The following is a 24873-nucleotide window of genomic DNA, read 5'->3' as shown; positions in this document are numbered from 1 at the left end:
AAAGGTTTGGGGGGAGAAAGGAGGCTAGATGGATGGTGGTAGGTGAAGCCAGTTGGGAGGGAAAGGTCAGGGGCTGGAGAGGAAGGAATCTGATAGGAGAGGAGAGTGGACCATGAGAGAAAGGGGAGGAGGAAGGAACCCAGGTGAAAGTGATGGGCGGTGAGAAGAGGTAATAGGTCAGAATGGGGAATAGAGGAAGGGGGGTTTTGTTTAGCAGTATATAAATTATATAGTTTTATATCATATAAACCTACCTTTATAAAATAGTGGATTCTCTGAATTATCGGCTGCACTTGTGAGGTTGGAGATGCCTATATCTGTGCACTGTACTAAATTGTTTACTTATTAATCTTTGAACTGACGATGATCAAAGAGACATGCTTATTTTGACTGAATGTATAATTAATAAGGGTAGATTCTTCAGTACACAGCAAATAGAACAGGAATCACCTGGACCTGTCCCACTGGGGCAAGTGAAATCGAAACAACAACAAATTATGCCAGATCTTACTAAGCCCTGTTCAAAAGGATCTGCATAGAAATATCCAGTCACTTCTCTATTGGCGGTCTAATGCGCACTAAAAATTAAATGCATTTTAATCAAACAGTTAATAAGTAAGGGATCTGAAATGAATTGAAAGCAATTTAAAACAAATGCAATGGTGATATTATGAATACAGAAAGCTACTTCCATTAATATTTTCTATGAAATAATACTGCTTATGATCCAGATAGAAATTGAGCATATTAGAAATTCTGGAAAAATTAACAGAAAATCATATTTTATCTAAAGCAAAATTAAGCAGCAATAGTGGCACAGAGAATACATTTCTGGAAACATATTCTAATGAGTGGTCTATGATTTACAATAGCATGACTGGATTTTAATAATACTGCCTGCAGCCTAACCAGTTTGTTCTTATATCTCCCTAGGAACATAACAACAGGAATAATCCTTCAGATAAAAACTGACTTACATCTCAACACAATTTTCCCTGCTTTGCACCATAACAGACAAATAACCCAGCATGTAGAGTCACTGGGGATCAGAGAACTCTATCTTCCTATTCCCCTCTGCTTGGAAGAAATCCTGTCTGATTTTGCCACTGAATAGCCCGGCCTTCATTCTATGTTTCTATTGCCAAGTTCTTGATGTCTGTAACACAGGATGAACCAATGCCAAACTTTGACCACTTTGATCAGTTAGATCACCCCAACTTCCTAAACTCAAGGCAACACAAGCATTGCTTTTACCTGGGTACTTTACCCTAGGGTACACCTATTCTGCTAATAAATGCTTCATGAGATGTAGGATGCAAAAAAAAAGAAATGCTCTCATTCCAATGAGACTTGCACCTTTGAAGTATAATTCCTTCCTGTTTATAATCCTTGAGATAAAGGCAGATGGAGCCCATGTGAACTAGACTTACTTGCCTGCCCTTGACTCATCTCCCCATAAAATTTTCCTATTGTTGGATAGGGCTGTAGAATTATTATTTTCCCTGTAGTTGAACTTTTTTATGCATTTGCATTTTTATGTAATCACTTAAATACAGTCCATGTGATTGTTCAGTGAGATTTTCAATGGTTATAGTTGCCTCGGTATTTTGGTTTCAGTGGCAGGTGTCTTGGGGTCATAGAAAAGCACAGCACAGAAACAGGCCCTTCAGCCCATCTAGTCCATGCCAAACCATTTAAAATGCCTACTCCTATTGACCTGCACAGGACCATAGCCCTCCATACCCCTATCATCCATGTACCTATTCAAACTTCTCTTATACATTGAAATCAAGCTATCATGCACCATTCCATGCTCTCGTGACCCTCTGAGTAAAGGTTTCCCCACATGTTCCCCTTAAACATTTTACCTTTCAACCTTAACCAATGACCTCTAGGTGTAGTTCCACCCAACATCAGTGAAAAAGCCTGCTTGCATTTACCCTATCGACACCCCTCATAATTTTGTATACCTGTACAATGTACTGTGTATGTTAATCAAAATGGCTTCTTTGGTTTGCTAGAGTAGGAATGCTTTTATGTTTGATAAGTGTTTTCTCTCGCAGTTGTTTAGCTTTGGACTTGCTGATATGGGGATTGTATTCATTTTTTAACCAATGGGGAATGTTATTTTGTCTTGTGAGGCTGGGAGCTTGGGGGTTTCGCGGTCTTTTCAGGAGAGGCGGGAAGGAGATGCCGAGGAAGGTGGACGTGCACTGCACTGCTCGGTCGACCACCGGGGGTGGTCCAAGGTGCGAGGACATGGAGGTCAGAGGAAAGTAACAAGGGGTCGAATGGTTCAATGGTTGAGCTCCAACGATGTGCACTAAACTGACTGAACTTTGATAAGTTGGCGCCTTTTACTTTATTTTCTTTTCCTTCATATATACTGTATTGCATAGTATTCTTTTAGTTTTAGTAAAATCTTTCAAGTGTATTCCATAACGGTATTTGGTGTGAGTTTGATATTGTGTGTGTACGCGCGGCATAAACTTGATTCTCACAGTACCTGCGTGTGTGGGAGGTGGGGTTGGTGAGTGGCTGGATCTCATTTTCCCCTAGACATATACCAGCCTGTTGGGAGGGTGTTACATACCTCTATCAAATCCCCACTCAAACTTCTACATTCTAAGGAATAAAGTCTTAACTTACTGTATCTTTCCTTATAACTCAGATCCTCCAGATCTGGCGACCACCTTGTATTCTTTCAACTTTATTTACGTCTTTCATGTGGGAGGATGACCAAAGTTGCTCACAATTCTCCAAATTAGGCCTCACCAATGTCTTATACAACTTCAACATAACATCCCATCTCCTGTACTCAATACTTCGATTTATGAAGGACAAAGTGCCAAAAGCTTTCTTTACAATCCTATCTCCCTGTGATGCCACTTTCAACGAATTATGGACCTGTATTCCTGGATCCCTTTGTTCCACTGCACTCTTCAGTGCCCTAAAGTATCATATTATTTGAATCTGGCTGTTTAATTAGCTAATTGTTATCTGTAGGAATTTCAATGGAATTTGGGGTCTGGTATAAAAAGATCAGACAGCCTTTGTTCAATCTCTTTTATCTTTTTTTTCATTAAGACTATCTTCTTCTGCTCCTTCCCTGCTCTTCTCATTCCTCTGTGTCTCATCATGATTCTCCCTTCATCTTGCTTCTTCTTGTGGCACTTGTTAAAGCGATCATAAGCAACAAGTTTTATGCCTCATTCTTGACTTCCGAAGAACTTTGGGATCACGAAAGGATCCAACACTCTCCATGTACCTATCCAAATGTCCTTTAAACATTGTATTTCTATGCGCTTTCTCAACCATTCCTCTAGCAGCTTGTTCAATATATCCACCACCATCTGCATGAAGAAGTTGCCCCTCAAGATCCTTTTAAGTCCTTTTCCTTGCATCTTAATCTCTCTGTCTGTGATGTCTTGCATCAGTTTGAGTACCATAGATTCCTAGTGTTGAGGTTTAATTGATTTTGTGCTGGACTCCCAAATCCAGTTGTCTCTCCAAACCCTGGTACTTCTCAACTTTGATAATGATCTGATTTATCTTTTGGGGACAAAGGTAGGCAACTGCATACCTGCCCACAGTAAGCTTCACCTGCCATAGCTTTGCCCAATTACTTAAACTGTCCACGTCCCTTCGCAATGTCTTACACTCATCTGCAACTACTTACAAGGCATCCAAATTCAATTTCATCTCCTGGCATTTATTCTGTCAATACTGTATGTTGCAACTGCTTTCAGCTTTTTTCATATCTTTGATCAATTTCAGTTGAGTATCAGGATGTAAACTTTGAGAAGATATGGCAGCGCGCATGTTGTGATTGTATGTGAAGTGGTTTTATGTATCCATTAGTATTATTACAAATTTTGAAGCTGATTTCTAAAGGTGAGCTACCATTTTCAATCGTTCCAATTACTGAGTTTTTAAGCCAGCTGAATAACATTAGTGCTACCAAAACTTTACTTAAATAAATGAAACAAACAAGGAGTATTAGAAGAATATAATAGCTTTTTTTTCCAAATACCAGCAGGTCAGGAGACACATAAGCATCATTTTCTGGTTGTATGCAACTATAAACACTACCCAGTTTCAAAGACAATGCAGGAACACACGGAGCTGATTGTGTTTCAGTAAAAATCTTTGAAAACGGTAGCGCACGTTAAGAAAATACTAAAGTACATGGGCTTTCTAAATGGAGATCAAGAGTACAATAACAAAGAAATAGCATTCTATATTCAAAGTAAATTTATTATCAAAGTACATACTGTATATGTCACCATATATGATCCTGAATTTCATTTTCTTGCAGGCATTCACAGTAGAAAAAAGAATTACAACAGATTCAATGAAAAACTACTCACAAAGACTGACAATCAATGTACAAAAGAAGAGAAACTGTGCAAAACCAAAAAAAACTAAAATAATAATCATTAATTAATGAACTAAATAATACTGATGACTTGAATTGTAGAGTCCTTGAAAGTGAGTCCATAGGTAGCGAAATCAGTTCAATGTTGAGTGAAGTTATCCATGCTGGTTCTGGAGCCGGATGGTTGGCTAGTAATAACTGTTGCCGAATCATGGCTGCTATACCTCCTTCCCGATGGAAGCAATGAGAAGGGACTATGGCCTGGGTGGTGAGGGCCCCTGATAATTGATGCTGCCTTCCTACGACAGAGTTCCATGTAGATATGCTCAATGTTGGGGAGGGCTTGTTGCATCTTTATAGACCATTGATAATGCTCCAAATGAAGTGTTGCATCCAATTCTTGTTACCACACTTTAAGAAGGATGCAAAGTTGCAAGAAAAAACTCAGAAAGAGATCTACCAGAATGGATACAGAGATGAATGGTTTCAGTTGTAACATTAGCTTAGAAAAATATGGTTCTCCTGAAGGCAAAGCACAAAATCATGATGGGTTCATACAGGATATGTAAAGAGGGAACTTGTTGCTATTAGCAGTCTGATAAAGGGCCAAGGGACTCAAATCCAATTAGTTTGACTAAAGATGCATGAGCAAACATGAGGAAACTATTTACATTTGCATATAGAGAGTGGAAGGCTCCTTAAGGTTGTGATAACTGGGGTGATAGTGGTGATAAGCTCCCACTACCTATTAAATGTTCTCAATGGCATGCGTGCCAAGTAGCCTCTGACAAGCAGGTCCAGAGCTCCTAAGCTACTCCTTGGAACTGTTTCCACTGACAGGAGAAGGGGCAAAGACAGGTTACACTGGACAACAAAGATTTTGCTTCCTGAATACCTTTAGGTGTATCTTATGAATTTTGGGCTACTGATCTTGAAACACTCCATATTTTTAATAAATTTATGTTTATTATTTCAATTCATAATTCAAGTCAATTAAAATGTTGCCTACAACATAAGCTGGAAAGTTTCCTATCTTGTCCAGGAATGCTTAGGCGGTGCGGCTGCTGCATGGCAGGATAGGTTTTAGTGATAATTACTGGGTTCAGGACTGTAAGGATGGAATTTGCTATCATCAGGCACAAAATTTCTATGAAGGATTTTGATATTTGAGACAGATGCTTCCCAGAATAACTGATGCCAAGATTAAGGAAAGCATTTTTGTTGGTCCACAAATCAAACAGGTTATCAATAACAGACAATTTGAAGAATTTCTAGTGCAACCAGAGAAAATCACATGGAAGGCATTCAAGTAAGTTGTTGAAATTTTTCTCGGCATCCACAGAGCACCAAACTACATGCAGCTGGTTGAAAGCATGCTTTCAGCATATAAAACCATGAAATGCAACATGTCACTAAAGATTCATTTTCTGCATTCCCATTTAGACTTATTCCCTGCAAATCTTGGTGCTGTTAGTGACGAGCATGGTGCAAGGTTTCACCAGGACATTGCGGTCATGGAGAAAAGATACCAGGGCAACTGGAATCCATCAATGCTGGTGAATTAATGTTGGACACTTAAGCGAGAAGCTCAGACACTGAGTACAAATGAAAATTATTAACAAAATATTCTTTTAGTTGAACTATTAGTTTAACTTAGTTGAACTATTGCAAAGCATCAGCACCATTATGCAATTAAACACATTATATCCAATAAAAGTTAATTTGTTGTTTCTCCAAATTCCTACGTGATACAAATATTCTGAAATTATATTTCTGTTCATCTTCAAGCAGTCTATCATAAACAAAAGAAATTCTGAGGAAGCAACACTTTTGAAAAAAATTGTTGTCCACTGAATTACTGGCATCTTAAATCCAGTTGCTTTGGGCAGATGGGGCTCATCAGCTGTGGTCAGAAGCTTACCTAGGAGAAGGAAAACTCTGATCTCTGACGCCTTGAAGCTATACCCACTCATGGGGAAAGCTTTGGGAACAAACCCCAAGGAAAATTCCGGAGCTGGAGTGCCTAAGGCAGTCCTATGATGAGTCTAACTGTTGTAATATGGACAAAGTCACTGGAAAGCCACTGAAGCTAGTCGATTTAGAAGTGTTTTATTCAACAAAAACAAGCAATGGGCATCATATTGAGACACTCTTGGAGGAAGAAGCCTCCTGATCCATTATTACATGACATTTTTATATGCTAAAGATCTAAGGGAACAGCAGGACAATTCTATAGCTACAATGTATCTACAGTGCTTCCTTTGAATTACAGATAGTTTTCACACACCTCCTTCATCGCACCAACACTCCAGACACCCAAAATGAATGTTAATCAGCATTGTTTGGTTTGTAATCAACTCCAGTCTACAGCTCCAGGAAAACTATTGTTCAGGGCTGCATTTTAAATTCAATCTACAATCCACATTCAGGCCTGAAGATTGGTTGCTGGTGAAATTAATATTTGCTATATACCCTAACTTCAGAATACACCCTAACACAAGACTGACTGGCATCTGGTGCTAAGCTCTGTTGGTCTCTACTGTTCCCTTGACTTCATTAGGTGCATGGAGAGGGGGAGCCTACTTCAAAGGCCACAGTTTGTTCTGCATTTCATACTTCCTGAGCTTGTGTACTGGCTTGCATTTCACGTAGCTGGAACTCACAACCTGATTCAATCATCGCTTTTGAAAAATAATTGGACAGGCACTTGAGAGAAAATAATTTGCAGAACCATAGAGTCAGAGAGTTCTTGAGCATGGAAACAGGCACGTCAGCCCATCTGGTCCACCTTTACCAGGGGCCATGGAGGAAGGGCAGGGAATTAAACTGAATAGGTTACTCCACAATCAGCTGTCATAGATATAGGAGTCAAGTAGCCTTCGGTAATATAGCTGGGCAGTAATATCATGGCTGATCCCAAACAAGCACTTAGTGTTGCTCATCTTAGCTGCATTTCTCCCAATTGCACTCTTGCTATCTGGGCTTTTTTGCCTATTGTGTGATTTATTTAGATATATTTCCAAATGGTAAAGACATCGTAAAGGGGAGATGCTTGGGGCAGTTAAGCGAGTTGGTTAAGGTCCCTACACTGGCCCTTATTCTCACTAGGCCCATGGTGTTCACCAGCACAGTGCTTATATGCATAAATCTGCAGAAAGGTCTTTGGTGTATCTGTTCTCTGGTTGTGGAGTTGGAGGAGGTAGGCAGCAGGTCATGTTGGAAGATTGTATTACAGTAGAATCAAAGGTGGAGAATCAGATGTCAAAATGCAATCAAAAAGTGGTTCAGGAGGGTAATAGGGTAAATACAAGGGGACTATAACTGCGATCCGATTCCTAAATGGACATTGAACCATGAAAACTACATCACTTTCTTCTGTTTTTGCATGATTTTTAATCTATTCAATATACAAATACTGTAATTTATTTATTTATTATTTTTTCCCTTCTTCTATATTATGCATTGCATTGAACTGCTGCTGTTAAGTTAACAAATTTCATGACACATGCTAGTGATAATAAACCCGATTCTGATTCTGATTCTGAAAGACAGCAAAAGGAAATGGGGAGAAGTTAGCTATTCAGATTTGGAAGCAGATGGATGCCCTGGATTCCCCAACAGTGGGTCAGGTAAGCTTGGTCTCCTTTAACTGTTGCTAAAGAAGGGCTCAGCTTTTTTAGTTAAGGCCTGCTTCAATGTGAGCAGCCCACACTTTTTAAAGATCCTGAATACAGAGAAGAATCTGGAGAATATAATGCCTGCATCAAATGTCTGGAAGTGCACCGTCCACATACAGTGAGCCTGATCATGTTTGGCAACTGGGTTTCAGATAGAATTCAGGAGAGAATTCTTCAAACAAAAATTACACAACCTTTCAGAAGCCATCACCTGTTCACTTTTAATTATTACTCTCGGTAGAAGTTGCACCATTTTGAAGCAGCTGGGAATGCAAGGTCAAACCAGGCAGAAAATCGACCAAAAAACTAAAGTATTCAGTCAATGGTGAGAGATTTAGATCTACAGAGGAACAAAGGAATTTGGCTGGTCAGGTGAAAAAATATCAAAAAACTAATAGAATGTTGGGTTTAAAACTGGAACTGGAGAACAAAGCCAGTTTAGATGGTTACACAAAGCTTTGGTCAGAATTCCCCTGAAGCAGTGCATGATGGGAGGCTGCATAGTGGGTCAGCACAGATTCACCATTACAGCACCAGCATTTGATGTGTTAAGTCACTGCAACAAATTGTGCACATTTATACTTCCTTAAGCAAAGTTTTATGCTTACGTGACACCAAGCATAAGAAGCAGATTTGTTCATCAGCCAAACCAGGAACAGATTGGATATAGTTGCATTACTTAATTCCTTCCTTTCTGTCCTGTTACACCCACAAAGTTAAGATATACACTCAGTGGCCACTTTATTTGGACAGGAGTGGAAACCAGTGTGATCTTCTACTGCTGTAGTCCATCCACTTCAAGGATTGATGTGTTGTTCATTCAGTGATGCTCTTCTGCACACCACTGTTGTAATGCATGGTTACTTGAGTTACTGTTGCCTTTGTTTCTACTTGAACCAGTCTCCTCTGACCTCTCTCAATTTAACAAGATATTTTCACCCACAGAACTACCACTCACTGTATTTTTTTTTTGTTTCCCTCACTATTCTCTGTGAACTCTTAAAAGTTGTTTTGCGTGAAAATCCTAGGTGATCAGCAGATTCTGAGATACTCAAACCGCCCCATTTGGCACCAACAACCATTACATGGTCAAAGTCACTTAGATCACATTTCATCCCCATTCTAAGCACAAGAGATTCTGCAGACACTAGAAATACAGAGTAACACAAACAAAATACTGGTGGAACTCAACACTGTCAGGAGGCATCTAGCAATCTTAATGAAGAGTCTCAGCCCAAAACTGTTTATTCCTTTCCGCAGAAGCTGCCTGACCTGCTGAGTTCCTCCAGCATTTTGCGTGTGCATTACTCTTCCTCATTCTGATGTTTAATCTGAACAACAACTGAACATCTTGAACAAGTCAGCATGCTTTTATGCAATGAATTGAATTGACTTTATTTCTTACATCCTTCACGTACGTGAAGAGTAAAAATCTTTATGCTATGTCTCCATCTGAATGTGCAATGTGCAATTTATAGTAATTTGTAACAAATAGTACGTACAACAAAATAGTTAATATAGTTTAGAAATACAGTTGTCAGCGAGAATTAATCATTCTGAAGGCCTGGTGGAAGAAGCAAGTGGAAAGTTACTGCCACATGGTTGACTGTTTAGATATTTGCATTAATGAGGAGGTGTGTAGGTGTACCTAATGAAGTGGCCGCTGAGTGTGGGAAATAAGGGTGTTTGGGAGGTGGGAGGGTAATGCTCTGTGGATGACAAGGTATACACAGCCACAGTTTTTTTTTTGCTATTGTTTGGTGCAAAATATAGTCAGTCATGTAACTTGGGATATTCTGATAGCAGAACTTATCCCTTTCTGCTTTCAGACATCTGCCGGTAACCTTAAGGACTGATGCGAAAATGAAATGCTGTCACAGCCTAGAAGGAGGCAATTTAACTGTGCATTTAGTTCAGATATGATCTAAATGTGTAGAAGAAATGCAGAGATTCAGAAAGGCAGCAGTATTCATAAGTTGGCCGAACTTAATGTGCAAGTGCTTTCCTGCAATCTGCTGCGTCCTGAGGTGCAAATGCTGGAACTTTATCCTTTGCAAAGCTATGAAGGAGGCTGAAGTGGCGCCTGGAAAATTTGATTTTGTTTTAAAAAAATACAGACAAAATCTGATTTCTGTTGCATTAGGGCTTCCCCACTAAACATGTATATCCAAGATTTGAAATAACAAAGACTTTAGTAAAGTATATTAGAAATGCTCTTTCCTTGCTTCAGAATCATTGCCATTAGAGCACTCTCCGACAAAGAATACCTCTAATTGAAATATTAAATCATAAGACTGAATTCATCACCATAATATTTCAAATTGCTTTTTCCCCCCAGATAAGCTAGCCAGTATCAATACTGTTTGCAGCAATATCCATTCTGAATATACACATATAAACAGATGTATATTAAGAGGCAACAAAGAGCATTTTTAAGGAAAGCCATACTTCGTAATGTCCAAGAGGCATTTATATATCCTGGATGTTCGTTGCACATTTATGTAACTTCAAACAGCTACTTTTAGTTTGATTTCTGAAATCAGTTAGACGTCCAAATATTTGAAATAATAATGTTGTTTAAATAATTATGAAACCATGAGTGTCACTTGATCGGTGCATCAATTGTTTAAGTCCAAAGGTTCCCCTAAGGGTGTGTTATATGGCCACTGCAGTGATGTAATTGCTTCTGGAATTGCGATCCCGCTGCTACAAATTCCAGTAGTACCCAGAGGCAGAAAATCAATAACAGGCTGAGGGAAACGGCAATAACAATAATCAGTAGCAGGGAAATGGAAGCTGGGATCTCAAGACTCTACAGAAGGCTTTGGTGAATCATTGGTGGTTAGGGAGAAGTTAGGCTCAGGCCTATTCTGATCCAGGAGTCAAAGAAGAGAGCAAGAGTGCTGCGGGCAGTGTTGGGACCCGGACTGATTGCAGCGCGTGTGATGAGAATGCAGACCGGGACTGACTGGAGGGTTACAGTGGGTGATTGGGTGGTACCATGGGATTGATGGGATCGGGAATTGCTCTGGGACTTAGCTCTGTTGAGTTCTAGTCTGGTATGCTACGATTACTGCGGCCCATTTGTCCAAGGAATTCACAGCGATGGTGTTACATGAAGAATGACAGCAGATAATGCTGAAACCATGCCTGACTTACAAATGCAGCTCATGGTAGGGCCATATTTTCAGTGTGAGGTTAAAAAAAAACCTCAAATGTAATTGTGAGAACATTTCACTTCATGAAGAGTTTATTTGTAATGGCACAACATTGAAATAAACAGGAGAACTCATTCTCATAAATCAAGCCCAATTTCCTCTGTGGACTGGGTCATTTGTTCCAGCTGGCTCACCAGAGTGATCATTTGGAAAGCACTCTGATGTAAAATGAGTAACCCTGTCAGTGTGTCTCATCGCAAAACAAATTCATTGCAGAGACCGGAGACCTGAATTAGAAGAAGAAAGTGTTTGGGTTACTCTGCACACCAGGCAGCATCTTTGGAGAAACAGCTGAAGTTAATGACCCTTTATCGGACCTGGAAAAGTGGGTAACCGAGCAGGTTTTAAATTGCAGAGAGGAAGAAAGGTAGAGGGAAGAAAGGCCATGTTTGTGAAAAGATGGAGGCCCGGCGAGTCCACGTGACTAGATGTTTGGTGCCATCCAGATAATAGCTGAATAAGGACAGTTAGAAAGAGAAAAGTCAAAGATATAAAAAGATGTTGGAACTCTGGGATGTAAAACATGGGCTTTGATAGAAATCTGAGATAAAAGGTGAATGCTGGAAAAACTCAGCTTTTTAAAGTCTCAGCTGTGGAGTGAAAAGACTGTGATAATGTGAAAGGTTGATGATAGGCTGGTTATCTGAAATTGCTGAGTTGCAAGGGAGGCAATGTGTTTACTCAAAAGTAAAAATGCTTCACAAGTTTATTTTGGAATAGCATAGGTGGCCAAAGAGAGACATTGGAACTGAAGTAAAAATGGAGAATTAAAGTGACAGAAGACCTGGAGCTAAGGGACACCCTTATGGAATGAACTTGGATTTTCAACAATGCAATCACATAGTCTGCATTTTGTTTTCTAACACGGAGGATACCACACTGTAAATGCCAAATGCCGTATGTTACTGACAGAGAAGCACAAGTCAATCACAGCTTCACCTGGAAGGCACCACACATAAAATGCTGGAGGAACTCAGCAGGGCAGGCAGCATTAGAGAGTGGAATAAACAGTCGGTGTTTCGAGCTGAGTTCCCTAAAACGTCAGCAGTTTATTCCTCTCTATAGATGCTGCCTGACCCTCTGATTTCCTAGAGCACTTTGTAGGTGTTGCTCTGGAAGTCCAGCATACGCTGAATCGCCTGTGTTTATGAATCACCCGGATGGATTGTGTTGGTTTGTCGATATCAGGAAGGTGTTGCAACTCCTGCAGATACATGGGTATATAACTATTGAGTCAGTGAAACAAAACTTTCCCTCGTAAGTCTGGAGCTGCAAGATGTCTGATTGCACTAACTGCTGACCAGCAGCTCTCTAGAAAACTGTCAGTCACCTCAGTACGTAGTGTTTTCTGGTCTTCCTCACCTGGGCACTGCGGTGTGGAAGTTCAGACTATGCTGGAAGTCAGATACAGGGGCCAGTGACTCCTTGCTGCACTAAGTCCAGGCTTTTTTAATAACTTAATGAGGCAATGGGCCAGGCAATCTTCCTCTGTCCCATCTACTTTTTGCAAGATTTGGCACGCAGAAAAAGTGTAAACACAAGAGATTCTGCAGATGATGGAAATCCAGAGCAACACACACAAAATGCTGGAGGAACACAGCAGGTCAGGTAGCTCCTATGAAAATGAATAAACATCAACGGTTTAGGCCAAGACCATTCATCAGGACTGGAAAGGAAGGAGGAAGATGCCAGAATAATGCCAGCATAAAGAGCAGTCATGTTTATTTGAGTGATATCACCAACCTTTAGTCGTGTTTCAGGTTTCCTGAAGGACTAGGTGATTTTTTTTCTCTCTTTAACACGACAATACAAGAAGTTAACTGAAGACTAGGAGCAACTGATTGAAGCTGGATGGTTTAATGGGTGAACAAGAACTGTGGATGGCAGCTGGGTCTAAATAGGCTGCAGGTGATGAGTGGCAGGTGACTCCTGTTAGCTGAGTGGAGACTGAGAGATGCCTGTCTGCACAGATCTGACAAATGCAGTCCTGCATCTTTGTCACTGCTTCTTCTAGGTTTTTAAATGCAAGAAATGTGATCAAAAGAGCAATTATGAAAATGGCCCCATATATTAAAGAGAAGAGTTAAAACAACGGGCAACCACCCAGTGGTCATGTAAGGCTGCTTTACTTATAGAATTGCATAAAATGTGCAATTATACATGAACATTTCCTACCACATCTCACCTACAAGCTGCTTATTCCTTGGGTCAGATGCTAAAGTAAAAATGTAACTACAGATCCTGAAAGGCCACCTAATGTGTCATCAAGAGCCAAATGGAATCTAACATTATGGCTGCTTTAGGATATGTAGGGTATAGTTACATCTCTCTCATAATATTAAAATATTATAATGTGGCTTGCATCTGTGTCTGGTCTCAAACTGACCAGAACTAAACATCAGGTGTAAAAGAACAAGGAGAACAGGCATTATGACTATCTGTTACTTTCCTGGTCTGTTTACCCTCTGCAAGATGGTCTTGGAAATATACAGACCTAATGTGGGCAAACAGGATCAATGTATATAAGCAAAAAGGTCAGCAAGGATGTAGTGGCCTTTCTTCGGCACTGTACGACTGACTCTATGAATTCATGACACTAATGAGCTGAGGAATGCGCTGACGGATGCTGGCTAAAGTGTGTGCACGTGGACTGCTGGGATTCCAGATTGCAAAACACCATTAAACAATAACTATTGCCTGGCTACTCAAATGTGACTCACCATGCCCAAATCTGATACTATCCACACCTGATGATATTTAAAGTGCAGGTTTCCCACAAGACCTCTGCTATGTTTTATGGACCCTGGAAGTAATATTAAATTATTTTCACCTCTTCATTTTGTATCTTATTCCAGTTTTAATCACAATCCTCCCAAGGCACCCAATCATAATAATGCTTTATTGAGAAGTTATATTATTAACTAGTTCAAAAGTGGCAAGTTTATGGTTTTCCAGTCAGTTATCCATAGAGTAATAGGAATAAAGAATAACTTTCATCTTTACTGTTCAGGTGGGAAAAGAGCAGAGTGAATCACAAACCCAAGTGACTTTCATTCACATATATTATACAGATAGCTCATTTGAGTTCAATTACTCCATTATAAACTGAGATCAAATATTTCTGATCAGTTTAGCATAATTCCAGTCTGAAAAATAATGTTTATATTCTGTGCAAATGGAAGAGTGTATAGGGCCAGTTTTCCTCAAATATATTTATCTCAATTCCTTAGCCAAAAGTATCTAGAAAGTATCTAGAAATTCTGGCCTGGCAATTGTCATAATCAGAATGAATGGTTACTGAGGACATGTCCAATTAAAGTTTGCAATTTGGTCCAATCATAAAATCCCATGATGCTCAATTAAAAGTTTGGACAGAAATGGTTGCATTAATCAATAGAACAAAAAGGGGGATTAGATAACAGTGGTTAAGCACATTGTCCCTTCACCTCTGAGACTGGGGCTCAAGTCCAAACTGGACTAATGCCACAAAAGTTGATTTTTCCTGTATGTAAGGATCTTGAGCAAAGGCAATTTGGGAGGTTTCATCCCCGTTGCTTGTAGATATAAGCCCACAGCACAGAACTGCCCATAATCCATCTCTAATTGGCAATCTCAGTCAGAAAGGTCGGAAGCATGGCTGTAGTATGACAAGAGAACATCATCAGTAGGGGGTGTTGTAATGAGGTTGAGGTTAAGGGCCTTTGTGGGGGCAGAGCAAAGGGAGATGAAGTCTACAGCTGTTTATGCTATAGCTGGTCTACGATGGCCAAATGCTGACACCAGATGCTAAAAGTATTCCATCCTCCGGCACTGACATGTTCAACAGCAAAGTCATTTTAAAAAATCAGACTTTAGAAGAATATGAAAAACACACTTAGTTATTTCTCTTACAGCATCAAGGATTATTCAAGGTTTATTTTACCATTTAAAAAAAATTCAAAGCTGTTGTTAAAACATGGTGATGACTTCATACAGTTTAACCAGCCACATTCTTTTGTGATGGTTCGGTACTAAAGCTGATAGTTCCAATTAATATTAATTTTTGCTCATTTCACATTGGCGGTACACATAAAAGGCTGTACTCATAGACACAGATGATGCGTGTTCACAAGCATGGATGCATAAATGAATGTGCATATATGAACACATACGTATAAACATACGAGCACACACCACTTAATCTTATATTTCCCTAATTTGGAAAACCTGCTTCATTCCGCAAAAAAAAATGCATTTAAATGCTGGATAGGGAAGTTGCAGCACCCCATCTGAAACTGTCACTCTTGTCAGATTCACACATTCAAAGTCAGCCAACCACAGCTCTGTCCTCTGACTGATCTTCTTAACAGGTCCATCTGAAAATACTGTGCTTGGTTGATTTTAAACGTTGTGGATTTGATGAGCAGGTCTGTTTGGAAAGGGATACAACAGCATTAACGCAATCCCTGTACACCCAAGCTCTGCTGAAGTGTTATGAACCTGAAACAGAAGCCTCTAAATATTTTACTTCTTTTAGTGGGATTAGTTTCTAGATTCTCAAACACTCAAAGGATTATGAACAAAGAGTTTAAATTACTCCCATTGCCGTTCTTTTGATATAGACACCATCGATTCACATATAATACCATGTAATTACAGTCCATTTTTATGTGCTGACTGTTAACCCAATTACTATATTTATTAGCTACAACAATGGGTTCTCCTGTAAACTTCTCAATATAAATGTGCTTCCTCTGGAATGTAAAACTTTTATGTTCATTTTCAACTTAACCCATCAGAGCTGCTAATTCAACTGCATTTCTTAATATCCCAATAAAAGCTTAATCGAACCAAGAAAACCAATGCTCTCAGGTCATAAATCATTGTGTTCACTTTAAGATGACACCTTTATGGCGCAGAGCTCCAATTACAGTCAGCTGGATAACACTTATCAATCAGTGAACAACTACCGTGATCAGTGAACATTTTCTATCCCAGTCTGTGGAGGGTGTACATTGCCAGTATTAATGATATTTGCTATTCTAAACTAAATATAAAAAAATAAGCGGCATTTATTTCATGCCTTTCAAGACCACAGGAAATCCTGAAGTACAGGAAAATAAAAAAAAAGAAACTGCAGCTGCTGGAAATTTGAAACAAGAACAGAAAATGCTAGAGAGCCTGAGCAAGTCTGACAGGCATCTGCGGAAAGAGAAAGAGAGTTAATGATTTCAGATTAGAGAGTCTTCAACCTGAAATATTAACTCTATTCTCTAAGGATACTGTCTGATCTTATGACTTCCTTCAGCATTTTCTGTTTTTGATCCTAAGGTACAATGTGATAATGCAAGATCATATCTTTCAGTCTGAGTTTGACCAGGAACGCTATCCCACCATGGGATCCAGAAGGTTGAGAACAGAGGGGGGCTGTCAGCTTACCTCATTTGAAAGACTATATTCCTCGAGCACTCCCTGAAGTTCTCCTTTGGATTCCCAGTCTGTTTTTTCCCTATCACTGCTAATGTCTCAAGAATGTATCTTGAAACCAGAACTTCTTGCATTGTGGTAAAAGTGCTACCAACTGAATAAACTGTTTTTTGTTCCTAATTTTAGTACAGATAACATAGAACAACACAGCACAGGGAAAGACCCTTCATCCCACCTTCTCGGCAACAGTTATGATGACAAATTAACTAATCCCATCTGCCCGCACACAGTCTGCATCCCTATATCCCTATCTGTCTAAGTGTTTCTTAAAAGTTGCTATCATATCTGGTTCTACTACAACAATTGGTAGCATATTCCCAGCACATTCTACTGTGCGTAAAATAATGGTCTCAAAGATTTACATTCAACGTTCTCCCTCTTACCTTAAACCTATGCATCTAGTATTTAACAATACCACCTTGGTATACAGACCCTAGTACCATATCTATGCCTCTCGTAATTCTATATACTTCTAAGCTTGCCATTTAACCTCTGAGGCTCCAGATAAGTCAATCCAAATTTGTCCAACCTCTCCAGTCCAAGCAACATCCTTCTTGTCTGGAGCCTCTGCAAGCCTCTGCAAGGGTCCCACATCCTTCCTGTTCTGTGACAACCAGCAGTGCACACAGCACTCCAAATGGAGCCTTCTAAAGTTTTATGCAGCTGCAACATGACATCCTGACTTTTATTCTTCAGCATGTCATATGCACTTGTATTGCAGCTTCCAGGGGAGTACCCCAAGATTCCACTGTACAATAATAGTCATTAAGGGTTCTGCCAAGTACTGTATACTTTCCTCTTGCACTTGACCTCCCAAAATGCAAAACATCACATTTGCCCACACTAAACTCCACTTACCATTTCTCAACCCAAATTTAGAGCTAATCTATATCTTCCTGACTGCCACCTTCATGACCCACAACTCCATCAATTTTCACATTGTATACAAACTTTAGGCTTCAGACATGCCAGCACTATTATATTATATTGGATATAAAAATCTTAAAGCAAATTAATTAAATATTACTTGTTACATTAATGATAGCCTTCCTGTTGACAAGAAGGCTATCTTGTCAACAGATATCTTTTCAACAGATAGCCTGTAATTTATTCTAAAAGAGCAGTTCCTTTATTAAACATAGATGAACATTGCTAAATAATTTCTCAACAACTCTTTTGTTTTGACTTTGAGCAATGTATGCAATATATGTTTGGACCAATCCAATTGGGGCATCACAGTTAATTAGTTAGTCTCGATAGACCATGGATTTGCACCTTGGGAAGTTTCCAGGGCGCAAGCCTGGGCAAGGTTTTTTTTAATGGAAGCTGTAAGCTGCAAATCTCCCCTCTCCACGCCACCGATGTTGTCCAAGGGAAGGGGATTAGGACCCATACAGCTTGGCACCGGTGTCGTCGTAGTGCAATGTGTGGTTAAGTGCCTTGCTCAAGGACAGACACACAGCCTCAGCCAAGGCTCGAACTAGGGACCTTCAGATAACTAGACGAACGCCTTAACCACTTGGTTATCACGGCATCACAGTAGCATTATGGTGAGCACAATGCTTTACAGCACCAGGATTGACCTGGGTTCAATTCTTGCCACTGTCTGTAAGGAGCTTGTATGTTCTCTCTGTGACCACGGGGGTTTCCAATGGGTGCTCTGGTTTCCTCCCACAGTCCAAAGACGTAGCAGTTGCTAAGATAATTGGTCATCATAAATTGTCCTGTAACTAGGCTATGGATAAATGGGGATTGCTGGGTGGTGTGGCTCGAAGGGCTGGTAGGGCCTACTCAGCCCTATATCTCAATAAATACATCAATAAATCTGATATACTGTAAACAGCAGACTTATCGTATTCTATATTATGGAAGATGTCCATAGACAGAGCTATTTTATACATTGACAAATTATTTTCCAACTAGATCCAATTGAGAAAGAAAATATAACAGTAAAGAGCTATAAGTAAAGAATAAACATAAGAAATTCTGCAGATGCTGGAAATCCAAAGCAATCATACACAAAAAGTGCTGGAGAAACTCAGCAGGTCAGGCAGCATCTATGGATTTCATTAAATAGTCGATGCTTTGGAGTGAGACCCTCCTTCAGGACTGAAAAGGAATGGGGAAGACGTCAGATTAAAAAGGAGAGGGTGGGGAAGGAGGAAGGCTGGAAGGTGATAGGTGAAGCCAGGCAAGCTGGAAAGATAAAGGAGTGGAGAAGAAGTAATCTGATAGGAGAGGAGATTGGACTACAGGAGAAAGGGAAGGAGGAGGGGACCCAGGGGGAGGTGATAGGCAGGTGAGAAGAGGTAAGAGGCCAGAATGGGGAATAGAAGAGGGGGAGGGGGAAGGGATTTTTTTGACTAGAAGGAGAAACCAATATTCATGATATCAGGTTGGAGACTACCCAGACAAAATATGTTGTGCCTCTCCACCTTGAGGGTGGCCCCATCTTGGCACAAGAGGATGCCATAGAATGACATGTTGGAATGGGAATGGGAATTGGAATTAAAATGTGGCCACTGGGAATTCTGCTTTTGGTGGATGGAGCAGAGATGCTCTTCGAAGCAGTCCCTCAGTTTATGAGGGGATTCACTATATCAGGAGCACCAGACACAATAGACGACAGGTTCACGAGTGAAGTGCTGCCTCACTTGGAAGGACCATTTGTGGCCCGGAATGGAGTCGAGGAAAAATGTGAACGGACAGATGTAGCCCTTAGGCTACTGGCAGAGAGTTCAATTCAAATCAGGGAAAGGGGTGTCAAAATGACCAATGCTAATGCTTTTCTAACCTCCACAACAGTGGTATCATCTCTCAGAGGGGGTTTTGCCTTGCAGCAGTATCATTGTTGATCAGGTCCTGGTCTCAGCTCTATTTTTCAGCCTACTTGCAATGCACAGGATTCATTTGCTATTCCGTTTGCATTGTAAGGTTGTGGATTTATTTCTCAGTGTTAACCCAAGGATGATGATTAAACTCAATTCTTCTCTCCAGTGTTAAAAGAATGCTTCATTGATGGAGGTTCCATCACTTGGATGAGGCACTTAACTGTTCTCACTGTTGAAAGCTATCAATTTTATGGTCTTGTTCCAAAGATCTGCAGGGAAGTTAACTTCAGTGTCAGATAATCTGTATTTACTGATTATAAATACATTTATTGACATGATTGCCTATGTCATGTGACACAGCACATAATACTGATGAAGAGGTTGTTTGACTTCAAAAATTGGGCTTTACTTTATGGAGACACAACAGATTGCAGTTGCTGGAATCTGGAGCAAAACCCAAACCATGGGAGGAATGGAGCAGGTCAGGCAACAGCTAGGAGGGAAAAGGATTTCAGATTTTTCTGGTCCAGACCCTGCATTAGGACTGAGAGGGGAGGGCAGTATAAAGTGAGAGGCAGGGGCCGATGGGCAAGTGGAAGCAGGTGAGGAGGGTGATGATGGGCAGATGGAGATACAACTTCCACAAGAATGTCTTTTACAGACATCCGAGAGAGTGCAGATCTGAGAACCTGGAGCAAAAAAAAACTAACATTAGAGTGGACCATCTATCACCTGCCAGCTCTTGCTCCTCTCCTTTCCCCTCACAATGTTTCTTCTATGCTTCAATCCAGATTTATATACTTGAATTGAAACATCACCTGTCTATTACCCTCCATAGATGCTGCCTGGCTTGCTCAGTTCCTCCAGCAGGTTGCTTCTTAGGAAAACAGACCTGGTTTCAATTGCAAGACACTACCTCTGCCAATGTGGGATTCAGTGATGTGCTGGTGTGCCATCTTAGAATTTTGTTGGACTTGACAGCATAACTCGATGGAGAGCAAGAATGCCACAGAGTGAGTCAGCATTGATAAAAAAGTGAGACTTTAAACTGATAGTCAGTTCTCTTCACCATGTTGGGATCAAGACTGTGATGGGGCCAGGAGCCAAATGGATCTGACAGGATCTGAAGTGAGCATTGGTGAGAGTAAGTCAGTGAATAACACTATTGATTATTTCATTCACATGTCAAGAGTCCAGTTTACTTGGATAATGATAAGCTGAGGTTGATGCAGAGGAGAAGGTGTGTACTCTGTCCGACATGAAGCCATAGTTCATGATATAAATGTAGAATATATAGTCACCAAGTGATGGCCTCTCAATATTTCTTCAGAATGATTACATCCAAAGTCTTAAGGTTAAATAAAGATAATGTTGTTCATGTCAGCATTATTCAGATTGGGATTTTGTTTAATATCACAAATTGACGTGAGCTGCTAGTCAAGTGCATTACCAAGGAAGTCCTGCATTAATGGATAGGCTGTTCTTCAGCAGAAATTTTAAATGTGGCTCCTATCTTCTTGTCTCTACACTACTTAATGAAATACAAGGCATCTTCTTCTACACTGGCCGAACTTTCTTCCTCAACCAGCACTACCAACAGGTAAACAGCAATTCATCTAGTGTTGTCTGTGGATTTAGTTTGCGAAAACAATAACAACAACTTGCATTTATGGATGAATTTGTAACATGGCCAAACAAGCTAAGTCAACTTCAGGTGATTTAACAAAACATCAGACAAGGACATCAAGGAAGATGACCAAGGGATTGGATCAAGAGGGAGATTCGAAAGAGCATCTTAAAGTCGGGAGAAAGAAGTTACAGAGGAATGGAGAACACAGGGTCAAGGTAGTTGAAAGCAAGACTACCAATGATAAAAGATTAAAATCTGGAGGGGACCAAGAGGCTTGAATTAGAACAAGGGTTCCTAACCTGGGATCCACGGACCCCTTGATATGGTCCATGGCATAAAAAACATTGTGAATCCCTGAATTCGATAATGCATATATTTCAGGGGCTGAAGATTACATGGATGGAGAATTGAATGGATAAGTCATGAAGATATGTGAAAACAGGGAAGAAGATTTAAATTTTGAGACTGAAAAGCAAGTTTCAATGCTGGAAATCTAAAATAAAAACAGAAAATGTTAGAAATTCTCAGCAAGTCAGGCCACATCTGAGGGAAGAGAAACAGAATTGAAATGTTCACTCTGTTTTACGTTCTATAGATGAGAGCTGACCTGCTGAGTATATTTAGCACTTCCTGTTTAAATTTGAGGCTCCTTTATTGGGAATCAATGTGGGTCCAGATGCCACAGTAATGTAGTGGTTAGCACGATACTATTGCAGCTCAGGGTGTTGACTTTCAGAGTTCAATTCCAACACCGCCTGTAAGGAGTCTGTACATCCTTCCTGTGAATGCATAGCTTTCCTCCAGGTGCTCTGGTTTCCTCCCACATTCCAAAAATGTACTAATTAGTAGGTTAATTGGTCATTGTAAATTGTCCTGTGACAATTAGGCTACTGCTGGCCTGTGGGCCTAGTGGATAAGGCATCGGTCTAGTGATCTGAAGGTCACTGGTTCGAGCCTCAGCTGAGGCAGCGCGTTCTGTCCTTGAGCGAGGCACTTAACAACACATTGCTCTGCGACGTCACTGGTGCCAAGCTGCTTGGGTCCTAGTGCCCTTCCCTTGGACAACATCGGTGGCGTGGAGAGGGGAAGGCTTGCAGCTTGGGCAACTGACGGTCTCCCATGCAACCCTGCCCAGGCCTGCGCCCTGGAAACCTTCCAAGGCGCAAATCCATGGTCTCACGGGATGAACAGATGCCTAAAAAGATTAGGCTAGTGTTAAATAGGTGAATTGCTGGATGGTGCAACTCGGGCCGGTAGAGCTTGTCTGCGTGGTGTTTCTAAGTAAATAAATAAAAGTATTGCAGACATGTAATTTGATGTTTGTTAGGACAAAAACAGTAGAAATTAGAGATAATAGCCCATGGAGTAGAAACATCTTCTGAAATAGATGCTGGAAATCCAGACCAAAACTCACAAAATGCTGAGGGAGCTCAGCAGGTCAGGCAGCATCTATGGAAGTGAATAAACAGTTGATGTTTTGGGCCAAGATCCTTCTTCAGGGCTGAAAGTGTTAAGTAAGATAGCCTTAACTGGGAATACATTAAGATTACAGTGAGTTGAACAATAGAAAGTCGTGAAAAGAACATTAGAACAGTAACATCTAGAAATAATGAAATTAATGACTATGGTGAAGCAAAACAGCTCAAAAAGGGAAATTGAATTAAATCTAAAAGAATTATGAGTTCTAGCTGGATTAGGGGTAGATGCTGATCTCTGTGACTGAGCTCTGGTTAGGGAGGGAGGTAACATATATAAATAATCATATGGTCTCACTCTTGGCTACAAATGACTCAATAGTTCCTCATTCTTGTCACTAGAGGTTAACATGGAGGAGACAGAGATTAAAGGTTTATGAAGATGAGTTGCGAGAGAGGGATAATGAGCATTGTCTTTTGTATTTTTAGGATGATCTTAGAATAGTGAGTATTTTCACAATTGAGTCCCCTCTTTATATGGGTCATAAAAATATAGCTGCTATTTATCTTCAGAAAAAGTCACCAAACTCCAAAAGAAGAATTCATCATGCAAACCACCAGGGTAATTTTTGCCGCTGTAATCATGAACAACTTTGTACATGTGTAAACAGTTTAATTTCAGCATAGTCAAGGAGTCATGGAATCATATAGCACAGAAACAAATCCTTTGAACCACCACATCCACACTGACATATTTGCCCATCTACACTAATATCATTTGCCCACATTATGACCATACTTTTCTCTGCCTCACCCTGCCTAAAAGCCTCTTAAACATAGTAATTGTATCTGATTCCACCATCTCCTCTGGCAATGCATTCCAGATATCAACAACCTTCTATTCAAATAAATTACTCCTCAGATCCCCTTAAAACTTTCTGCTTTCATCTTAAACATCTGACTCTTTAATTTGATACCCAGACCATTTGAAAATGATTTTGACTATTATTCAGATCTATGCTTCCCATAATACATAATTCAGATTACCTCCCCTGTCTCCTTCACTCTAAGGATAAATGGCACACTTGTCCTATCTTGCCCATAACTATACACCACCTATCCAGGCAACATCTTGGTGAATCTCTCTGCATGCAATTCAGTGCAATCATATCCTTCTTATGAAGTGATGACTGAAATTGCACACAGTATTCCAAGTGCAGCCTAAGTGGTGCTTTGTAAAGTTGAAATGTTGTATCCCAACTTCTGTTATCGATGTTCCAACCTATAAAGGCAAGCATAACCATGTTACCACTTCTAGGAAACTAAGGCCTTGGATGCTTTGGTTTCCCTTTTCTTCAACATTCATTCATGCTGAAAAATTTATTGTCCTACTTTTATCTGATTTCTCAAAATGCATTACCACGTACTAGTTAGGATTAAATTTCATGCCCCAATGTTGCACCCAATTTTCCAACTGATCTATATCCTGCTGAGACAACCTTCCTTTCTATCCAAGTTGCCACCAATTTTTGCGTCATCTACAGACTAACTAGCTGTACCTTCTGTATTCCCATCCAAATCATTAATACATATTACAGACTGTAAGGGTCCAAGCATGAATCATTGAGGGACCCCACTTGCAATATACCCTTTAATTTCTTTTACAGCTGTCCAGAACAACCATTATTCTGAGCAGGAAATTTTTACACAGCCAGAAAACTGCATGGCACTTTATATTAACATTACATAAAAGAAAACTCTAACTGCGCGGCAACAAAGGGTATGTGCGTAGGAGAATTTCAGTTATTGTGTGGCCGTGCACCTGTAGAGCTTAGAGGAAACAGTGACCACTTTCAGAGAGATCGAACGAGAGGAACTTTCTTCCACACTACTTTCTGCCTCCTACCACCACGCCAGTTTTGGATCCTCTGGTCCTCAGCTCAACTGTGGTTAACAAAGGTGCAAAAGTCCTGAGCAACAAATGACATACAGATGGAACTCAGTGAGTCAGCTGATCCCTCCACCATCGACGAACAGTTGCAGCAGTGTGTACTATCTACAAGACGCACTGCAACAACACACCAAAGTTCTTAAGGCAGCACCTTCCAGACCTCTGACCACTGCCATCTAGAAGGACGAGAACAGCAGATACCTGGGAACACCACCACTTGGAAAGCACCTCCAAGTCACTCACCATCCTGACTTGGAAACATATTGCCGTTCCTTCATTGACACTGGGTCATAATTATGGAATTCCC

General features: G+C 40.3%; 1 protein-coding gene across 13 annotated transcripts in view; it reads right to left on the bottom strand.

Annotated features, from left to right (window-relative positions):
• LOC140718865 (WD repeat-containing protein 72-like) overlaps positions 1-24873 on the bottom strand; it is a 339559-nt gene that overhangs the window by 105074 nt on the left and 209612 nt on the right. The window contains exon 19 of one of the 13 annotated variants that reach the window (XM_073033119.1): positions 15309-15681. The exons of the other annotated variants lie outside the window; for them this stretch is intronic. Within the exon in view, the coding sequence (XP_072889220.1) occupies positions 15566-15681 (116 nt within the window). The 3' untranslated portion in view covers positions 15309-15565. Of the gene's footprint in view, positions 1-15308; positions 15682-24873 lie in introns of those variants that run through there. 13 annotated transcript variants of the gene reach the window in all.

The sequence above is a fragment of the Hemitrygon akajei genome, chromosome 30, assembly GCF_048418815.1.
Source record: "Hemitrygon akajei chromosome 30, sHemAka1.3, whole genome shotgun sequence".
NCBI classification, from domain to species: domain Eukaryota; kingdom Metazoa; phylum Chordata; class Chondrichthyes; order Myliobatiformes; family Dasyatidae; genus Hemitrygon; species Hemitrygon akajei.
The sequence above is the reverse complement of the archived record's forward strand: the minus strand, read 5'-3'. Positions and strand labels throughout refer to the sequence as shown.